Raw genomic sequence first — 12,224 nt, forward strand, 5'->3', positions numbered from 1 at the left:
GTTTTTATATCTTAAAAGCAGAAAAGAACATAATGGGAAAAAAGTTTCTAATTAGAGTACCACTTGGGAGAATATGTAAAAAACAATAACATTCATTTGGAGTATGAGATAACAGTTACTCCTTAAAAGTAGAATCAAATGTTTTTGAGAAATACCAAACTTTTAAATTATACTTCCTGATTCATGGTTTGTAATCATAAGGATGTGAACACAGGTTGAACATAAAAATAATAACCAAACAAAACAAAGTTTATATAATTGATGTTCTTATTATTTGGTTAGTATGTTGAGCAAAAATCATCAGAAAAAGATGCTGAAAAAGGGAGGGAAATTTAGGAAAGAAATCTTCTTGAATGTATTTACATTTCACAAATCTAAAGATTTTACTACCTAGGAGTCTGAGATCTGAAATGGCTGATACATTATTTTCTTGAGTAAAAAGTATTTTAGACACGTCCCATAATAAATATATGTAGAAACACTAATTTGAGCATGCAAAAAATTCAGCGAGGTAAAATTGAAGGTAAATTCCTGGAATTATGGGAGAAAAACTTAGAAATGGGAAAGACAAAAAATCAAACCAAGACAACAAACTCAAATTCTTATTCCTGTAATGATATTCTTTATTTGTTGACTAACGCTCTTGTTCTTTACTCTCCCTACAATTATTAAACATCTCTACATATACACTGAATTTAATCCCAAATGCTGGGCCTCACAGCCTTATTAACAACACTCAGAATGGTACTTGGTAAGAGCAATCATGTTCCTGATAACCATTTATTTGTAAAAACTAATTTATTAGATTCAACCCCAAAGACAAAAATGAACAATTGGTGAACAAAAGCTATAAAAGACAAAACAAAACACCTAAGTTAAGACCACTATTACGAATGATGATGATTCCAGACTTGCAAAACAATCCTAATAACTTACCAATAACTCCAAGACTGGTTAGCCGAAGATACTCAAAGGGACGCGTTTTGCTGACAGTGTGCAAAAAGGGGTACAAAAAAAGTGGGATGTGTGCTGCAAGAAATGCTGACCTGAAAGAAAAAAATAATCACATTCAGGGCCCAGAGTTAATTTCTAAGGATTCTGAACATTCCCAGGTGGTTAATTCTTTAAGGCCTATAACACTGCTTGACCAAGGAATCTCTCAGAAAGAGTGTTACTGGTCATTAGTCTAGACTAGTGGTTCTCAGTTGGGGTGATTTTGCCCCCCAGGGGGCATGTGGCAATGTCTGGAGATATTTTTGGTTGTCATAACTGAAGGGACTGACATCCAGTGGGCAGAGGCCAGGATGCTGCTAAACGTCCTACAATGCACAGGACAGTCCCCTCTTATCCCCCTCCTCCCATCACAAAGACTTAATCCAGCCCAAAATGTCAATAGTGTCAAGGCTGAAAAACCCTAGCTAGATCAATGGTTAAGAGAACACACAATTTTCCCCGTAATCAGTACCAAGTACTTTAAAACTGATAAAATATCTAACTGTAAGTTTTAAAAAATAGGTCATAAAATGCACTTAATTAAGTGCCCAAGAGATTTTCCTAGATGTCCTCCCTCACCTAACTTATGAGTGAATAATAATATTCACAGATATAAGCTGACAAAAATCTTATATACCAAGACAACAAAATAAAGCAGCCACTATCAAGGTTTATCTGTTATGCTTAAATACACTCTTTTTTTTGTTAGAGCTTTCAGATACACTAAGTATCCCCAAAACATTTTAATCTGCAGCTAATATGTTCAGCAACTACAGTCTATTACTTATATATAATTTATAGTTACATCTTACAGGTAAGCCAACACCCCAAATTTTTTAAAGTACTCTCACATTTTTAAGTACTTTCTTAAAAGTTATTTTCTTAGCAATGTCTCAAGTTCTGAAAGGTCAGTGCCAACCTAACACTCAGATTTTAGAAGGAAAACTTGACAAAGAGAGGAGAGACTTTAGTAAGATGACTATTAAGTGCCTTAAGGCTATAAATGTCACAAAGCAGATTCCTGAACAGAATCTCCTCTTTCTTAATTTGTCAGATACAGCAGGAAGGCAAAAATGTCTCAATTTGCATCCCAATTCTCATTTATTACATAGGTTGCCTAAAATCCTGTGTTAAAAAAGATTCTGAAGCCAAATCTGGCTTACTATGTGAGAAAAAGTGCTGAGTTCAAATATTTACTGAACTCCTACTAACTGCCGTGCACTGTGCCTCAAGCATGGCATAGTGATGCCTACCACGGATTCAGGAGGGAGTAGTAGCTGTATGTCTGATCTTTCCTGAGAGGTGACCACCACTCCTTTAAAAGTTCCTTGCTACCAATGGATAAAAAGTAAATGAGACAATGGAATATTATTCAGCCTTAAAAAGGAAGGAAATTCTGACACATGGCACAATATGGATGAATCTTGAGGACATTGTTAAGTGAAATAAGCCAATCACAAAAAGACAAATACTATAAGATTCCATTTATAACGAGGTACTCAGAATAGTCAAAATCATAGACAGAAAGTAGAAGAAGGGTGGTTGCCAGGGGCTGGGGGTCAGGGGAATGGGGAGTTATTGTTTAATGGGTGTGGAGTTTCAACTTTACAGGATGAACAGAATTATGGAAATGGATGGTGGTGGTGGTGGTACATTATGAATGTATTTAATACTACTGAACTGGATACTTTAAAATGGTTCAAATGATAAATTTTATGTCATTTATATTTTGCCACAATTTGAAAAGGAAAAAAATTAATTATAAAACGTTAAATGATATCCTATTGTCACTACACTAAAATTTGGTTAATTAGAGACCAGAAATTCTCAAGGAAAACAAAAGTAAAGGAAGAGTCCTGAAGATCCACACCCACACGTGCACCCTGCTGCATGCCCCTCCTCTCATCATTCAGAAGAAGTTTAGGACCACATTCAATGCAAACCTCTACCCACACACTCATCCAAAGTATTTACCTGGTTTCTGGGTGTGATGCCACACATTGCAATAATGCCAGAGCGTTGCAAACTCTGTTAGATTGGTGTGCTGTCAAGGTGGGTGGGTTGATAGATGGATAAATATTTACAATTTCCTAAAAAGCGGAAATCAGCACCAGATGAACAAGGAATAACTTTAATTTCCATGGTATGAAAGCAAACAACTTTAATTCCACATATCCTGTAAGAACTGAACCATCAAAGGGGGGCTGAAATAAATAATACTCCTATCCTTTCATCACAAATATACCTGAGACTATGTGAGACATTTCTACATATATCTCCAGGAAGATTTCTCTGGAGGCAACTGTGGTCACCCACATTTCCTCCTATATCCTGCATCATCTGTTAAGGGACTCTTATGTTTATAATCCCCTCTTCTGTCAACACCCTACTTTAAGTGCTAGTGATAAGACAGCTAGCCAGAAAGTGTTAGTAAATCAACCACAGTGACTCATAAAGAAGTTTCTGTTTGGTCACGTACCAACTGCAAAAAGGAGGAGATAAGAACATGGGTATATGTGTGGGGGTATGTACAAACAGCAGGGAATATATGTATTCTCTGTCAAAAGGCAATGATTTGCTGAACACAATTCCATTTATCTTAATAGTAAAACTTTTACACAGAAAATTTTCCTATAAGAAAGATTAGTTTCTTGGGTACATGTAGTAGGGATAGAATATGAATTTACTCAACATTTTAAAAATTAATCTAATTATTAGGACTTGTGGACAATATTTTAAAGTATGATCATTCAATCTTGGTTCTCAGGACTACACCGTATCAATTTATTCCCCACAAATGACCGTCTGGTCAGAATCAAATTTCAGTTATTTATTCTTTAGTATATAAGCACACCCACCTTTAGTCCCACAGCTGTTATATCTTTAGCTCAACATTTTCTTTCCCCTGAATATACCTTTCAGTTCTTATACCTTCCTTTCCACACCCCACCCCCCAATCATGTAGTAAATATTATTTTGTACTATTCCTAAAGCTGTGTTTCTCAAAGTGTAGTCACCTGGGAGTGGGGGAGCTGCCTGTTAAAAATACAGCTTTTTCATCTTAGACTAAATAAATCAGATCTCTTGGGTAGTAACCAAGAATCTGCATTTTAACAAGTACCTTAGACTTTTCTAAAACAGATTCTTACAAATGCTAACATTTAAAAAAAAATCCTACCAAAGTTTTCAAAATTATTTGGGCAAAGGCAGAGAGATACAAGTGTGATAAACAGGAATGAAATGCAAGTCATGGATATACACCCACCTGTAAAAGTGCTGCAATAGTACCAAATGAATGCCACAGCATGGGTGCAAGGTCAGGAACAGATTCTCGCTTCTTACTTAACTCCAGCAAAGCATTTTCCCTTGTCTCAGGACTGGACAGCTCATTGATCCACTGATAGATCTTTTCTCTATCCACCTGAGCCAGTGCAGTAGGCACAGGCTTCAAGTGAAAACAAGAAAGTAAACATGTGAGTTTCATTAGCGTTAAACCAAGTATTACTCTGCAGTAGCCTTTAGAGAGAATATATTTTTCGTAAATACCAGGGGAGCTTTTCTAAATATATACACTTGATGTAAATGAATTCAATCTATCAAAATCTAAAATGCATACACTCCTTAATAATTCCACATTTAGAAATTTATCCCACAGGTACACTTGGGCTGTACTGAAGACATACCAGAATGTTTACTGTTGCACTATTTTAAAAGCAGAAAACTTGAAATCTATGAACATCTATCAATAAGGAACTGGTTAGATATATATGGGTACATTTTTATATGGAATACTACCTAGACCTTTAAAAAAAGTTAGCTCTATACTCTACTGATACTAAATAAGAAACAGAAAAACCCCATAAAACAAAAGGGGTGCAGAACAGTGTATATACTTCCATTAATACACACATATTTTCTTATACATTTACATACATTTCAAGAAGGACACAGAAGGTAACAGTAGTTACCTCTAAGGTTGGAATCTATATGGGAGACTTACTTTTCATTGTATACAATAAGATCTTCTGCATATTATAAACTTTTTTAAACCATGTGCCTATAATTTTTTTTTTTTAATAAATTTATTTATTTATTTTATTGGCTGTGTTGGGTCTTCTTTTTTTTTTTTTTTTTGCTGTGCGTGGGCTTTCTTTTTAGTTGCGGTGAGTGGGTGAGTGGGGGCTACTCTACTCTTCGTTGTGGTGCGCAGGCTCCTCATTGCATGAGGCTTCTCTTGTTGCGGAGCACGGGCTCTAGGTGTGTGGGCTTCAGCAGTTGCAGCACATGGGCTCAATAGTTGTGGCTCACAGGCTCTAAAGCGCAGGCTCAATAGTTGCAGCACATGGGCTTAGCTGCTCCGCGGCATGTGGGATCTTCCCGGAGAAGGGATCGAACCCGTGTCCCCTGCATTGGCAGGTGGATTCTCAACCACTGTGCCACCTAGGAAGCCCTATAATGGTTTTTAAAAGAAAAAAATTCTGCCCACACACCCTGTCATTGCTCTTCTTTCCCCAGTCATTCCAGCATCCCCCTCCATGAAGCAAGAAACCTGTGTAATTTGGGAAAGCTCTCCCCTCTAATGATTCTTATACATACTCTACCCCCACCCCTTGGAGATTCACTCACTCCTTACTCATGTAGGGACTACATAAACAGAACATGCTTTCATTATTGTACTAAAGAATCTCAATATTCCAAAATTATTTGAGCACTTCTATAATTCTTCACGTTTGGCAAACAGGCCTGTGACCTTGGTTAAGTCTCTCAATTATTCTTATCTGGAAGATAAGATGGGAGACTAGAAAAATGATTAACATTGTTATTTCCGGCTCTAAACTCCTAACAAATTCATGGTGATTTCAGTTCCTAGCCTGATACTTTCTCACTTAATTTCCCCCCAAACTATGAGGAATTACAGGGCAGGTAGGTAGAAAAAAGGGATCTACACTTGCAGATGAGACTACTAATGCTCAGAGAAATTAACTTGCTCAATTCACCCAAGTACAAAGCTGCATATTCCAATCTTTCTTGAACCACTCTGCACAGCTTCTCACAGCATTTACATGTTACCACTAAACCTTAACGTGATGGAATGATGACCTACACATTGCACAGATATAAAGATGAGGAACAAAAAGGACAGCTGTCTTTGCTGAAGAACAGAATGAAGTCTAAGATGGACTTTGAGGAGTACTCACATTTACTCTATTTTAGCTGAACAATCGCCTTCTATAAATGGAAGCTTGATTAGAAGCTTTTAGTTTAATGTTTATCATTTCTCTTGCTTGCTGGAATGAACCACAAGGTATTCTACTAAATGGACTAAAATACCATGCAACTTAAGTCCTCTTTAAGTGCCTCAGAGTAATCTGCTAAAAGCTGTTTTGTAATTCCCATCAGTGATGCTCCTCAAGAAAACACAGGCTCCTAAATAATGCGGAAGGAACAGGGTAGTTTTCCTGACCTCCCCCAGCCCCCCAACAGCAAAAACAGTATGGTCCAAGCACTTGACTTTTCTATGCTGCTACAGATAGGCCTTCAACTTTAAAAATTATTTTTGGAAATGTAATTCCCACCAGAAGATAGCATATGTTTATTTAGAGTATTACATCACCTTAAAAGCTCAGTGGAAACAAGGGCTAAAATTTTAGCTTTGGGTTTCCTGCCCACAGTCTCTTGGACGACCCAGAATCCTAAAGAGGGCCCCACAGAGAATGCTCCAGCAATATAGTATCTATCCTGATTAGTCATTACTAGAGGCCTTCATCCAGACACCACCATCAGTAAACTCCATCACCCCCTCTAGAGCCAATCTGTGACTTGTATCCAGCACCTCTGTACCCTATCCTGTCCTGGGAACCCTAGGTGAACAACACCAGGCTGCACTGGTAGACACCAGTCAGGATATCATGACTTCTGAACACCAGCTCCTATCTCCACATATTCCATTTCCAGAGCTGGCTTGACTCCAGCAGAGACGGTGCCCCTGGAGTGGTGCTGGTACTCAGAAGGGTCAATATCTGGTGCCTACTTGGGGTCCCTAAGGCCATGACCACCTGCTGCCAGTAATACTTCATCTTTTAAAGCTACTTGTGGCAACTGCAGCCTCCATTGGACTTTGGTTCTAAGAGAGCTACAGATGTCAAGTGGGTGGTAATGTGTCCCTCAGGTATACACTTGGAGATGAGTTCTGCAGCTACTCTAACAACGAGAAGGTACTGAGTTTGGTACCAGGAAATATGTGCGGTAGAGGCCCTCCTTTTCATCACCCTGGTGAATTTTGCCTCAAAGTTAATAGCAGGAGTTAGTTTAAATGCACTGAATACCTATTTGTTATGGGATGAATACAATTATTTCTTAAAATAAAAGTGAGAGCTCACATACATAGTGCTTACTCTGTTAGGTACTGTCTTAAATAAATACTTATCATTACCACCCTCATTTCATAGATGAGGAAATGGAGAAGTTATTTTAAAAGTCCATACTCTTTTCTTTTTTTTAAAGTATTTTTTTTATGCTTTAATTTGCTCTCTCTTTTTAAAAAATTTTATTTATTTATTTACTTATTTAGTCTGTGTTGGGTCTTTGTCACTGCTTGTGGGCTTTCTCTAGTTGAGATTAACAGGGGCTATTTTTCATTGCTGTGTGCAGGCTTCTCAGTGCAGTGGGTTCTCTTGCTGCGCAGCTCGGGCTCTAGGTGTGTGGGCTTCAGTAGCTGCAGCACACAGGCTCAGTAGTTGTGGCTCACAGGCTCTAGAGCGCAGGGTCAGTAGTTGTGGCGCATGGGCTTAGTCGCTCCAAGGCTTGTGGGATCCTCCCCAGCCAGGGATCGAACCTGTGTCTCCTGCACTGGCAGGCGGATTCTTAGCCACTGTGCCACCAGGGAAGTCCCAGAGTCCATGCTCTTAAGTGCCTTGCTAATGCTCCTTCTCACTTGCCTGAAAGATTAGGTCTGATCTAAAGACAACTTTCCAAAAAACTATTTCCTTTGACCTAGACAACAGAGATAGGGAATATATATATAAATCTCAGACAAAAATTAAAATGTTGCTGCTGTTAGTTCAGCAGAATCTGAAAAACAATCAGCACCCATGAACAATATCATTGATACTAAGAGAAATTCTCTACTTATTGAGATTATGTGGTAGTTAATAACCATTGTTTTCATGGGAAAAGTCAGTGAAATAGTTTGACATAGTTCCCTATGTCAAATCATGGCTCAGATGGGCATAATTTAGCTAGTGATAGCCACCAACACCCCCCCCCCCACCTACATCAAGAAGAAATTTTATAACACACAAGGAAATTCAGTTATTTTGGAGAATAAAAGAGCAATATTCTTACTTTTTTTCTTTTTTTTTTTCCTAGCCTTGCCCCTTGGCTTGAAGGATCTTAGTTCCCTGACCAGAGATTGAACCTGGGCCTTGGCAATGAAAGCTCTGAGTCCTAACCACTGGATAACCAGGGAATTCCCATATTTTTACATTTTGAATTATGCATTGATTTCTATATTAATTTATATTACCAGGTGATTGATAAAATATTTTGGACATCATCCCTGAATAAAGCCCCAAAGCACAAAATGCTAGCTAGCATCTCAATAGATCTTGATGGTAATAAAAACCCCAAATGCATCTGACTCTCATTCTGAATCCCAAAGATCATTTAGGCACACCTTTCACAAAAATGTTAGAATCCGAAAATTGATGTCTTCCTAAAAGGGAGTGGGAAGTAAAAGAGGGGGTGAGGTAGATGAGGAAATAGAGGGAACTGTTACTGTACTTTTAAAAACATGGTTTCATTGAATGATCACAGCAGCATGGTTATCATTCTCATTTTACAACTAATGGAACTATCAGTAAAGGGTGGGCAGATTTCCTCCTCCTCCAATTTTCTATTTAAAGATCACCTCTAGAGATTCCTAGTTCAATTGCTACAATTTTTAAAATTTGTAATTTACTAATACATTTCTGAGGCTGTGGCTGATATGAACTCAATCTATAAGCACACACTGTCCAGTGATAAAGAAGCACATTCATCTGACTTCCCTTCTGGAGACTACCTAACTTTTTTGGAGACTACCTAACACAATTGCAAATTGTTTTGCCACATGATTTATTTTTACCTAAAATTTACACATAATTTCAGGGAATTCATAGACCCTGCCTGTAACCCATTTATAGACATAGGATTAAGAACCTCTTTATCAAGTTTAAGAATGGGAAAGAGCTTGGGAATTCCCCGGTGGTCCAGTGGTTAGGACTTCAAGCTTCCACTGCAGGGGGGCTGGGTTTGATCCTGCAAGCTGCTCAGTGTGGCCAAAAAAATTAAAAAAAAAAAAAAAAAAAAAGGAAAGACCTTGATTCGGAAGTAACACACAAGTACATAATTGGAATGCACACTGCATTGCGAGCTAGAAGTGGCTTCAAAACAGTTTTGCCATTTCTAGAACTGTGTAACCTAGGATAAATTGTTTACTTTTCTAAGCCTCAATTTTATCATCGGTTAAATGAGGGAACTATATTAAATAATTATCAAAGTCTCAGTTGGCTCTAAAATCTCAAAAATTTCTTTATTTAGTTACAAATGAGAGACTAGTCTAAGTGGCTACCAAAAAATCAATTTTATTGCGGTACACTCTGCATACAATAAATCTTTTAAGCGCACCCATTTAAGTGTACATTTCAATTAATTTTGAGAAATCTATATACCCGAGTAACCACCACCACAATCAAGATACACTACTGGACATTCCATTATCCCCCCCAATTCTCTATAATCCCTTCAGTAAACCCCACACTCAGCCCTCCACTACAGACTAGGTTTGATTTTTATAGGAACTTTTAATAAGAGGCAATGTTTACTGAACATACTATATGCTAGTCACTGTGTATTACCTCAAATTATTCTCAAAATTTTAAAAGGAAACAGGTTCAGGGAGGTTTAACATACTCAAGTTCACACAAGCAAGTATATGGCAGAATTACATTTAAACTCTCCCTAGAATCAGTGAGCCCTTTTTGGTCTACAGGATTGAAATCACAAGTATCCCTCCAAGTTGAAGAAAGTATTTCCTAAGAACCCAAAACAGAGCTTTAAGTCTGATATTCTGTTACAGTTGGAACATATCCAGAAATAAAGTCATTTATGAGAAGTCTGATTTGGACTATTAGTTATCATCTTCAATACTTTCATGAACAGAAACAAGATCAATCATATATAACTATATACATTTAGTTATAACCTGCTTAAAGTCAGTGGTCCGTTCCTTTCAACAGATGTGTTTAAGAAATGTTAGTACTATCAAAATTCAGGAGGGACTCATTCTCTTCTTTCCTGCTTTAAGGGTTTGTATGTGAAAAATGTATTTCAAGTAATGTTTTTCTTTCAGTGAAGCTTAACACAGGCAAGATATTTATCAAAGTGAGTCGCCAATGTTTAACTCCAAATGTCACAAACAAAACAGGGTACTGATAGTCTTCCACTTCTGAAAAATCTTAACACAGTGTGAAAAGAAGATATTTACAACTTTAAAAAGATCCACATTTACCCATTAATGGGAAAGAAATATGATCCCTCTTCTCGAGTAAATTAAAAAAATTGTTGTTGATGGCTCTCCTGAACAGAAAATGGCCAAATCTATCAATAAAATTTCATGTTCAAACAGCTGTTCAAATATGGCCAAAACAGCTGCTGGTTTTCTTATCGATGAATATGTGATAGTGAATTAAAAAATGGAATTAGACTGAAATAGAGATTATTTTCTGAAGTCTGGAGATGACTCAACATGTGGCTTTGGGTCTCTACATAATGATGACATAACAAGAAAACACACTTTCTTAATAGTACCAAAGGGAAATACTAAATCAGCTTAATTATCCTCATATCTTTATAAAATAAGGGCCAGAATGTTTTTCAAAATAACTTTTTAAAAATGGAAGTGAATAAACAAAGAAAAGTTGGTCAATTTGTTTAAATCTTCAACAGGAGACAAAGGAGGAGACAGTGTCTGAATTAGATCTTTCCGAGTGCACAATGTTCTTTTTACTTGCCAAGGAGGAGGGTATCTGAGAGTCTAGTGCTGCTTCAACAAAGAGATATAAAATGACTAATGCAGCTGCTGGTTATGTGGAAAGTGAGGGAAAAACGAGGGTTTGAGGATGTTAGAGCTGCCACTGGAAATTAGTGTGAAATTAAAAACAACAACAACAAAAGCATACCCGATGCATCTCCTAAAGGCTTATGTTTGGCTGTTTTAGATCACTAACATAGCATTCATTACAGAAGACCCATGGTATGGGAAGATTTGTGGTTCTATTAACCTGAAACAACCTTCAAGGTCCATAACAGGTGATTTGTTACTTTGTTGAGGCAGGAATTAAGAGTCCCAAGGCTGAAGTCTGGGAGTAAGTCATTTAAGCAATGAATGAACCTAGTCCACCACTGAGCACTTTCTTATCCGCATTTAATACAATCCTGTGTGGTATTTCTGATGCTATTTAATAGATGTGAGAAAGCAATTATGTTCTGTGATGGCAATAATGAAGATGTTAGGATGTATTCCATAAAGAATGAAAAGAGTTCACTATAATACAAATTGCTGGCATAATAAAATACTAAAGGAAAGAGTCAAAAGGTAAGACATCCCAAATGATCTCAATTCCTCCATCTAGTGAATAATTTCCTACATTCATATGTAATCACATTCTCCTTTGATAGTATTATCTCCCTAGCTGAAGTGATTTACTTGTTATTTAAAAAAAGAAATAAAGATACACACAAATACAAATTTTCATCATTAGACAAAAAGTAAACATCTTCTCAAGTGGTTTAGATTACTGCAGGCACTGTTGCATGTATTATTAACTCCTCAATTTTTAGTGAGGAATATATACCATGAGTGTTCCTTTATCCAGATCAGAATAATACAGGCAGTTTAGCCTAATGGAAGGCATTAAGAATTGGGAAAGAGGTAGCTCAACTTTTTTTTTTTGCTTCAGTTTCCTCACTAACCAAATATTTCAGCGAATGAGTGGCACAAATGACCTTGTCAGAGCTTTTGTGTAGTCCAAACAGCATAACAGGTGAAAAAATATCAAAAGCTCAATTTCTAAATAAAGGTAAGGCGTAAATTTAATTGAAGAAAAGTACTGAGTGTTTAAAGTAATGAACCACAGCTCTAATGGCTGTTCAAAAGATGTATTAGGGAGCAGCTGAAAAGGAACTGAATA

General features: G+C 37.1%; 1 protein-coding gene across 1 annotated transcript in view; it reads right to left on the reverse strand.

Annotated features, from left to right (window-relative positions):
* The window catches only part of CNOT9 (CCR4-NOT transcription complex subunit 9), a 28,438-nt gene that overhangs the window by 14,140 nt on the left and 2,074 nt on the right, over window positions 1–12,224 (reverse strand). Inside the window, exons 2-4 of the mRNA XM_057746198.1 lie at window positions 4,259–4,438; window positions 2,968–3,083; window positions 937–1,046 (exon numbers count right to left, since the gene is read on the reverse strand). Coding sequence (XP_057602181.1) covers window positions 937–1,046; window positions 2,968–3,083; window positions 4,259–4,438 — 406 coding nt within the window. The remainder of the gene's footprint in view (window positions 1–936; window positions 1,047–2,967; window positions 3,084–4,258; window positions 4,439–12,224) is intronic.

Source organism: Hippopotamus amphibius, chromosome 8 (genome assembly GCF_030028045.1).
Source record: "Hippopotamus amphibius kiboko isolate mHipAmp2 chromosome 8, mHipAmp2.hap2, whole genome shotgun sequence".
Taxonomy (NCBI): Eukaryota; Metazoa; Chordata; class Mammalia; order Artiodactyla; family Hippopotamidae; genus Hippopotamus; species Hippopotamus amphibius.